This window comes from Chaetura pelagica, unplaced genomic scaffold, assembly GCF_000747805.2.
Source record: "Chaetura pelagica isolate M959 unplaced genomic scaffold, ChaPel_1.0 scaffold356, whole genome shotgun sequence".
NCBI lineage: Eukaryota > Metazoa > Chordata > Aves > Apodiformes > Apodidae > Chaetura > Chaetura pelagica.
Window position 1 is genome coordinate 6,681,652 of NW_009953964.1, and position 9,642 is coordinate 6,691,293.

The following is a 9,642-nucleotide window of genomic DNA, read 5'->3' on the forward strand; positions in this document are numbered from 1 at the left end:
TCGCCCCCGCCCCGGGCTGCCCTCGCTGGTTCGCCCGCGGGGTCCTGCACCCCGAGGACCCGCAGCCCCGGCTCTTCCTCCGCAGCCAGCGCCATCCTCCAGCCCTCAGCCCCGGGGACTGGCACCCTGCGCTGCCCTTGCCAGGGGACCCTGCACCCCGGAGACTGCACGTGCTGGGCCGTTCCCTGCACCCCAGACTCTCCTCTGCTCTAGCACGCGGGGACACGGCCCGCTGACACGCCTGTGCCCTCAGCTCCCCTCCAGCCGGACACTCTGTGTCCTCGGGTTTCCTTTCCAAGGATGAGGCCCCTAAGGCTCCTCCCGACACACCCAGCTGTGCCTTTGCTGTTGTGCAAACTGTTGGTGGGCACAGCCTTTGTGGGGGCCCCCTGGCTGCCTACCCACCCCTCCATCCCTCCAACTGCTGCCTGGCACATCTCCCTGCTTCCAAGCCCCACAGCCCCCTCAGGACCCTGCTAGGCTGTGTATGAGAATGCCTTTACCAGGAGGTTTTACCTCTGTGTGAACCCACTAAGTTTCTTTTACACTGAGCGGTGTAGGGCTCTGTGGGGGCTCCTGGCCTCCCTGGGTGCACCTGGCTCATAGCTGGGTCCACATCTTCCTGCCAGGGCAGGTGGCATCACCCCTACTACCCATACCCCCTGACCAGCGGCACCGCCTGCATTCCAGACAGGATCCGTGCGGAAGGGGTCTGGGTGCTGGAGCAGCAGTGGGGAGTGAAGAGGACCTGATCCCCACTGGCTGAGGCTGCTGCTGCCATAGTCCTTACTGAACCAAGCGCTTCAGAGAAGCTGGTGGATGAGCCCCCCAGGCTCAGTGGGACACAGGGCAGGGCGCTGCAGACCCTGCCTGCTCCCCACACACCTGCACGCCTTCCTTGAACCAACATTTCCAAGCCGGGCCAGAGCCGGAGCCGCCCTAAGATGCTGTGAGCTTTCCAGCAGCTGTGGAGCAGCTGTCGGGGCCAGCACAGGGGCCGGGGCTGTGGCAGAAAACCCATGAGCAGCTCAGCTGGCTTTAGGGGCGGATGTGGTGGGACCCCGCTCAAGGACATGGTGGGAGTTTGGAGCCCGCTGCCGCCAGGCTTTGTTCTCAGAGCAGCAGCTGCAGCCCCTCCCCAGACTCCACCTCCGCAGCCCACCCAAGACCCTCCTTCCTGTGCACAAGCGTCTGAATGGTGTGCAGAGCTGGTGGGCAAGAGTTGCTCTCGGCAAAGCAGAGAAGTACCTTGGGTGGTAGAGATACCATCGGTAGGAACCAGAGGCAACAGGGCACCAAGCAGAAGGAGCCAAGTCCCAGGTGGGCTCAGGACATGGAGCAGGATGGGGCAGGTGCTTGGCTCTTGGTCAGGGAGAGGCAGGGTCGCTGCAGCACCACAGCTCTGCCCTGGCCCTGCTCCAAGGCTGGGTACCCCGAGGCTGAGCCGGCACAACCTGTTCCCAAGCCATGCTACCCCAGCAGGCTCCGTCCCGCACGGCTGCCTTCCCCCCTGCCCCTTCCCTGCCCTCCACTCAGTGGGCTCAGTGGCTGCTTACATGGGAACAGTGGCCTCACCTTCCCATGCTTCCCCTGACCTTGGCTGCTCAACCAGGACTCACGCTCGGGCACTAACCACATCCCTGCTCGTCCTGGTCCTGCCAAGCACGAACCGGCTGCTTCTGTTCCTTTTTGCAGATGTGTCCTGCTACTCCCTGGTGTGACCGCCCTGGCTCCTTCCCATTGCCCATCTGTGCTCCAGCCCAAGTGCCTGGCCCCAGCCTGTCTCTGTCACTCCCACCGTCCCCATTTTTTATAGGGTTTTACACCCCTGCAGCTGGCATGGGGGAGATGTAGCACTGCACAGCAGCCACAGGCCGGCTCTGGGCAATGCCGGGAAGCATTCGACTTCCCACAGCCAGTTCCTGCCCCCAGCAGAACCTTCCAGTAGATGAGCAAGATAATTTTCCTTGCAATTGCTCATCGTGGCAAGAGCTGCAATTATTAATGACCATTCCAGCTGCTGGATCAGAGCAGGAGGAGGGGCTGTTCCCCACGCCCGCTGCCCGAGCCCGTTCAGCCGGAGGTGCCGGCGCGGCCTCGCGCTCGTCCTTGGGGACAGCAGCTGCAGCACATGAGCCAACGCTTGGCTGCTCTGCGCTGGAGCCTGCCCACAGCTGCTGCACGTGGCCCACACGTGCCCCATGACTTCTTGACCCCTGAACAGGACTTGGGGCCAGCAAAATGGGGACTAGGGGGACACCCCCAGTAAAGTGGGGACCCCTCCTGCAAGGTCCAGCACCATTTCCTCTTGCTGCAGCTTAGGCCCCCAGATTAATTGCCGCCTCTGTTAGCAGCCCTGCCTGCTACAAAGACAAAGGGACAACCTCGGTGACACATGGGGTCAAGCCTGGGCTGACACAGACAGCTGAGGAGAAATCTGAGGCAAAGATTTTCCCCAGAAAGCTGGAAGGAGCTGAGTCAAGCCCCAAGGGGGAGCAGGCTGAGGGCTGAGAGTGACCTTCCCAGCCGGCCACACCTCGCTCGGCAAAACCACAGGCCTGGAGGCAGCCGGCACTTGCAGAGAAGTGTTTATTAAAGGCACTAAAAGCACCGTGGCTACAGCAGCAGCAGCCCGACTGGAGAGTGCGGGTTTGGGAGAGGCATTTACAGGCCCGGGACGGCGGTGGCAAAGCGCTCTTTGGTAGGAAGCCGTGCCCGAGGCCGGTGATCGGCACACGCTGCCAGCCCGTGGCTGGGGGGGCCTGGCACACTGCCCTGCTCTCCTGCATGGCAGGGCAAGGAGTGCTGCCACACACCAGCCCCAGGGCAGCGGCAGGCCAGCTAGCTGGGGGGCACATGGCACAGCCCCCCCACCAGCTCACAACTGGGATAGAAAGTCCCCCCTAGCAGTTTGCAGGGAAGCAGGGCTGAGTCTCCAGCCCTAAGCACACAGCAGGGAAGGTGTGGGAGAGATTGGGAAGTGGCTGACCCTCACCCCCTCAGGGATGTGCTAGGAGCACCCCTGCCCCAGCACTGAGCTGCCAGGCAGCTAGGTCCCAGCTCAGCACAGGAACAGCCCTGCTGTGCCAGACCCTCCTGACTCCCACCTCGACACAGCCACAGCCACCACGCTGTGTGGCTTGGGGGCTGCAGATCCATGAAACATCCCCTTCCCAGGGCTCCTAAGGCCAGTTGGGGGGCACACAAGAAGCCATTCAGCTATAAGGGGCTCTGGACCCAGCACCACCTCTAGCTGGAGCCAGGCCAGGAGCTGCCAGTAAAGTGGCAAGAGCAAAAGGAAGGGGTGAGGGGTCAGCCTGACTCTCTGAAGGAAGAAGGGCAGGGAAGAGAGGAGCATGCAGGGCCAGGGGCACGCGTGGGCACAGTAGAACTCCTGCTCCTCACACGTGGGAGAAAGCATGGCTCTTGCAGAGTGGCTTGTCCTTCTTGGAGTAGAAGGTCTTCCCTTCCAGGTTGGTCTGGCAGATCTAGGGAGGAAAGCGCAGCCGGTGAGGTCAAGGGGGCTGAGTCAGCCCCCAAGCGCTCCCCAACAGCTCAGCACAGGTGGCACACAGATGCCAGGGAGCAGGAGGCTCAAAGCAGGGCCCTGAGCCACCAGAACAAAGCCTAGTGGGGCAAACCTTGTGGCAGCTGCAACCCCACACTGCTGGTGTACCCCAAGCAGGGCACGACTACCAGAGAGAGCCATGGCCCCTCCGGCAGCCAGGGAGGGAGGCACAAGACTCACTGCACAGACGAAGCAAGTGTCGTGCCAGCTGAACCCCAGCGCCTCCAGGAACCGGTCCCCAGCGTCAATCTTGAAGTCACAGCCACGGCACTTGGTGCCAAACATCTTCTCATAGTCTGCGAGCAAAGGCAGAGCCCAGGTTAGCATTCTTGTGCACCACAGCCCCTCATCCCCAGGGAGCAGGGCTCCAGCAGAGCCAGGATCCCTCAGGCACAGCCTGGGGACAACTCGCTGCCAGTGCTGGGGGGACTATGCCCAAGACACCCTGATGAGATGCCTGTGTCACACAGGCTGGCCCCAGTGCCACTAGGCCACAGGGAGGAGTGAACATCATCTCCCAGGATGCAGCACTTGGCTTTGATGTACATCCTCCTCATCACCATGGCAACACAGGAGTGATAGTGCCACCCAGCAGTCCGGGAGGCCCAGGATGGAGCGCTCAGGGCTGAGGAAGGGGGGGTCCCTGTGCTCCCCATGGCCCCAGGGGAGCCTTGCAGTGCAGGGCAGCTCAACCCTCCACCCATGTGGGCAGCTGCTGAACCCTAACTGTGCCTGGTGTCCCAGGGCCACGTGGGGTGGTAGATGGGGTCCCTGGATCCTACCTCTCTCGCAGTAGGGCTGTCCCTCCTCCATGTAGAAGGCACGGTTGCGGATGGGAGTTTTGCAGGCAGCACATGTGAAGCACTGCACGTGCCAGGTCATCTTCAGAGCGTGCATTACCTCCTGGAGGGGAACCACTGTCAGCCAGGGGCAGGACCACCCTGTGCTGCAGGGGAACCCCACCCAGGGCAGAAAGGGACAAAGGAACCCATGGGATGGGATCAGGAGAGGAAGGGACAGAACCAGGCACCCATCGATGAGCGAGGAGCAAGGAGAGGAGATGCTTGACAGGCTGAGGGAAACTCACCCCAGTGATCTTCTTCTTGCACTTGGCACAGCTGGGCGCATAGCGCGTGTCATAGCACTTGGGGCAGAAGATGGAGCCTTTCTCCTCAAAGAAGCCACCCTCATCCAGCACCTTCCTGCACTGGCAGCAGGTGAACTCCTCAGGGTGGTAATAATGTCCCAGCGCCACCAGGTATCGTCCCCTGCAGCAGGACAGAGCCACGTCAGCCAGGCTGGGGCCCAGGGCACTGGCGTGGCAGCAGTGGTGGCCAGGGCTCACCTGATGACCTTGTTGCACTTGTAGCAGAGGGGTGTGCGGCCGGGCCCTTCGGGGGCCTGCTGGGCTGCCTGCACGATGGAGCTGCGGTTCTGCATGGGGGTCGGCGTGGCCGGCTGGCTGTGCTTGCTCACCACCGTGCTGGTCTTGTCCGGGGCGTAGCGCTCGGCAAACGAGGGGTCCACAGCCCAGGGTGGGCGGCTGGCAGGGCCAGGGGTGGCAGTGGGGGTCCTGGGGGCTGCAAGCACACGCAAGTCTCCAGGACACTGCTCCTGACCCCTTCTAGTGCCCGTGGCTGGGCAAGCAGCATCCCTGGCAACCGTGCCCTTCTCCCCCCAAGCCCAGAGGAAATGGTTTGCTCACCCAGTCCCGGCTCAGTCTTCATCGCTGCTCCTGGGGATGGGTCCGGCATGGAGACCTGGCTACAGAACCAGCAGTTAATCCACCTGTCCTGCTTTCCCCTGCTGCCCAGAGGGCCTGTGTGTGCAGGCAGGGCCCCCCCATCCCAACAAGCAGGCAGAAGCTGGCCAAGCCCCCCTGTGCCCAGCCAGTAGCTGGTTTGGGGATGGGGTACTGAGCCAAGTGTCTTCAGCCCTGTAAAGACACAGCACCCCTGGGGTCTCTGGTACTCATCACAGTGGTCTGGGGGGCAGCAGGAAGCAGCACAAGCCTGCTAGGGTTCCATGCCCAGCTCTAGGGTCTCACACTCAGCCCTGGGGTGCTCCAGACTGAGCAGGGAACCCAGGGACCACACAGACCCTGACTGCCCGCTCACACACACAGTGCTCTTCCCCATCCTCATTGGGGTGCAGAGGGGCTTGGACCTGACCAGGCACAGGGAGTCCTGGGGTCCAGCCCCAGCAGAGCTGGGCACAGGCAGGATCTGTCATCCCCTGCTGGCTAGGCAGGGCCAGGCTGAGCCCCCCAGCAGGCTGCCAGCTCTGGGCTGGGGACCAGGCAGGGCAAGCTGGGGCCAGAGAAGCATGGCCCACTTGTGATGGGGACTGGGATAGAGGTAGAGCCAGTGGTTCTGTGCCTCTCCAGGGCACAGAAAAGACGAAGACAGCTACAAAACCAGGATCATTTATTTGCAACAGAGCAAACAGGGCAGAGCTGGGTCACAACAGTCAATAGCACCAGGGCAGGAGGCAACAACAAGAGGCAAAGGTGAAAAAAGGGGAGCTGTGCAGCACTCCATGGCCACAAGGGGCAGCAAACAGCCCTGCCCCAGCTCTGGCTCCCTGCCCCACGCAGGGAGAAGCTTGAGATGCTAACCCAGCTCTGCCTGGATGCCCTGCAGCCCCATGCTAGGCTCACAGTGTGCAATAGGTCCAGGTGCTGCCCAGACATCACAATACCCTTTGCCAGTGCCACCAGCCACCCCCAACCCACTGTGTCTGGGACATGGCTGCAGTTTGGCATCCCCAGCTTGGTGCCAGCAATGCCCAGTGGGTCCTGCCTCAGACATGCAGTCTGGTGGCTCCTACTGCTGCCCTGATGAGTGCTCCCCTTACCTCGGCCTTTTAACAAATACATCATCATGATCCTCCACTGAGCGCAGCAGGAGAAAAAGGAGGAGACAGAGTCAGTCTGTGGCAACCAATGCCCAGGGACAGCAGGAAGGGAAAGCAAGGAAAACTGACCTCTCCTCCCACCACCCTCCTGCCCCAGCACACAGCCCTGCCCAGCCATGGACAGGGACACACCAGGAGCCCATGCACAGCCCTGGGCAGCTCTGACACCTCAGCCTGCCTGAGGCGCCACAGGGACCAAAATCAAGCCCCTGGTATCACATTACCTCACAACCTCTAGCAGATTCTGGCTACCCCAGGACCCCTGGGCAGCCAGTGCCAGGCCCCGTGGGAACTTACAGCCATCTGTGCCCGTCATCCGGGCCAGTTTGCGGAAGGAGCGGGACTGGGAGGTCCCAGTGCGGGGCTGCCAGTCCTCAGCATCCTCTATCAGCCGCAACTTCCCAGGGTCACACACAGGGGTGCTGGGGGTCTCCAGCGCCTGGGGGGGCTGCCTGCGAGTGACAGAGGGCAGATGCTCAGCCAGCACTACACGTGCACTCTGCTTTGGCACGGGGTAGGGCTCTCAGAGGTGCCCCCTCACAGCCCGACCCCTCCACTAGATCCTGGCACTCACCACTGCTCCCCTGTGCCCCAGCTGGACCCAGCGGCATCCCTGTGGCATTGGAAAAAATGGCGGCACAGAAGTCAATGGCTAACCCATAGCTCAATGCACTCCTCCTGTACACACCCCCAGCCCCACAGAGCCACAAGCCCCACGAAGATGTCAGCAGCATTCACTCACAAACCAACCTTGCAGCCTCCCAGGACATTGTGCCCCAGCTCCAGGTGCTGCCCAGCACCTCCCAACACCCTGAGCAAGGTGTTCCTAGTGCCAACAGCTGCCCCTACCCACTATGTTCAACACACCATGCTGCAGATTGGTCTCCTCAGCTTGGTGCCAGCAGTGCCCGGTGGGTCCTGCCCAGCACGCTCAACACATGAAGATCCCCCTGTCACAACACTCTGGCTGGTGACAGCCTGCCTGGCAGGTGGGTACCTGGGCAGGACCCTCCCAAGGTGACAGTCAGAGCAGTGGGTGAGCGCTGGTGGTGCCTGTTGTGCAGCTCTGCCAACAGCTTGGCTCTGGGAGGTGGAGAGGACAGAGGAGGAGCAAAGAGAAGAAACAGCAACAGGGCAAAGAGCTTTCTCACAGTCACTGCAAGCAGTGAGAGGGCAAACCAGCCAGGTGGACTGAGCCCCAGGTGGACGCCCCAGTGCAGCCCTGGCACACGCTCCCCTTACCTCGGCTTTTTAACAAGCTCATCTTCACGATCCCCCACTGAGCACAGCAGGAGAGAAAGGAGGAGACAGTCAGTCTGTGGCAACCAAGGCCCAGGGACAATGGGAGGGGAGGGGAGGGAAGGGAAGGACAGGGAAGGGGAAAGGAAGGAAAACTGACCTCTCCTCCCACCACCCTCCTGCCCCAGTACACAGCCCTGCCCGGCCATGGGCAGAGCACAGCCCAGCACAGGGACACACCAGGAGCTCACGCACAGCCCAGGGCAGCTCCAACACCTCAGCCTGCCTGAGGCGCCACAGGGGACAAAACAAACATTCTGGTGCCACAATGCACCACAGACTTCATCCAGCTCCAGCTGCCCAGCTTTGCCCTGCGCCTGGGCCACCAGTACCTGGCCCCATGGGAACTTACAGCCATCTGTGCCCGTCATCCGGGCCAGTTTGCGGAAGGAGCGGGACTGGGAGGTCCCGGTGCGGGGCTGCCAGTCCTCAGCATCCTCCACCAGCCGCAACTTCCCGGGATCACACACGGGGGTGCTGGGGGCCTCCAGCGCCTGGGGGGGCTGCCACTGAGTGACAGAGGGCAGATGCTCAGCCAGCACCACACGTGCACTCTGCTTGGGCACGGGGCAGCGCTCTCAGAGGTGCCCTTGCATGCCCTGACACTTTTGCAAGGCCCTGGCACTCACCACTGCTCCCCTGTGCCCCAGCTGGACCCAGCGGCATCCCTGTGGCATTGGAAAAAATGGCGGCACAGAAGTCAATGGCTAACCCATAGCTCAATGTATCCCTCCCATACACACTCCCAGCCCCATAAAGAACCCTGTGACTATCACCCAGCTCTCCCTAGCCACCCCACAGCCCCATGCTATCTCACAGGGCATTGTGCCCCACATCCAGGCATGACCCAGCACCTCCCAACACCCCCAGAAATGCATCACCAGTGCCACCAGCCTCCTCCAGATCCCATTTGCTCAAGAAGCAACAGTGCAGTTCGGCCTCTCCAGCTCAGTGCCAGCAGTGCCCAGAATCCTGCCTGGCATAGCCAGCATGGGGACATCCCATATAGGGACAGTTTATGTGGCTGTCTGTGCCCAGGCAGGACCCTTCCAAGTTGACAGACAGAGCAGTGAGTGAATGCTGGTGGTGCCCATCCTGAGGTGAGCAGAGGGCGGGCCCTGCGGCTACACCAACAGCTGAGCTCTGAGGAGACGACAGAGAGCGGACGGGAGGTGGAAAGAAGACAAAGCAACAGGGCAGAGAGCTTCCCCAGAGTCACTGCAAGCAGGGAGGTCAAACAAGCTGGTGATAGTTCTGTGCAGCCATCATCTAGCCCCACAAAACATTGCGCCCCAGGTCCAGGTGTTGCCCAGCACCTCTGATCACCCATAGCCAGGTTTTGCTAGTGCCTATAGACTCCCCCAGACTCCATTTGCTCCAGAGGCCATGGTGCAGCTTGGCATTCCCAACTCAGCACCAGCAGTGCCCAGAGTCCAGCCCAGGATGTGCAGCCCTGTAGAAAGCTCCTGCTGCTGCCCTAGCACCCACTCCCCTTACCTGGGCTTTTTATCAAGCTCATCCTCATGATCCTCCACTGAGCATAGCAGGAGAGAAGGGGGAGACAGAGTCAGTCTGTGGCAACCAAGGCCCAGGGACAGCAGGAAGGGAAGGACAGGGAAGAGAAAGGAAGGAAAACCATCTTCTGCCACCACCCTCCTGCCCCAGCACACAGCCCTGCCCAGCCACGGGCAGAGCACAGCCCAGCACAGGGACACACCAGGAGCCCATACACAGCCCAGGGCAGCTCCGACACCTCAGCCCACCTGATGGGGCACAGGGGCCAAAACCAAAGCCCCACTGCCCCATTGTAGCCTTTGTGGGGTTACAGCTGCCCAGGCAAAGCTGGGTACCATCAGGCC

The 9,642-nt window shown here is 61.8% G+C and overlaps 1 protein-coding gene across 1 annotated transcript in view; it reads right to left on the minus strand.

Moving 5' to 3' along the window:
• Positions 1 to 3,390: 3,390 nt before the first annotated feature.
• Positions 3,391 to 9,642, minus strand: part of PDLIM7 (PDZ and LIM domain 7 (enigma)) — a 16,483-nt gene continuing 10,231 nt past the window's right edge. Inside the window, exons 6-13 of the mRNA XM_010002092.1 lie at positions 8,136 to 8,260; positions 7,727 to 7,763; positions 6,782 to 6,936; positions 4,914 to 5,148; positions 4,656 to 4,836; positions 4,351 to 4,471; positions 3,749 to 3,864; positions 3,391 to 3,488 (exon numbers count right to left, since the gene is read on the minus strand). Of these exons, the coding sequence (XP_010000394.1) occupies positions 3,402 to 3,488; positions 3,749 to 3,864; positions 4,351 to 4,471; positions 4,656 to 4,836; positions 4,914 to 5,148; positions 6,782 to 6,936; positions 7,727 to 7,763; positions 8,136 to 8,260 (1,057 nt within the window). The 3' untranslated portion in view covers positions 3,391 to 3,401. The remainder of the gene's footprint in view (positions 3,489 to 3,748; positions 3,865 to 4,350; positions 4,472 to 4,655; positions 4,837 to 4,913; positions 5,149 to 6,781; positions 6,937 to 7,726; positions 7,764 to 8,135; positions 8,261 to 9,642) is intronic.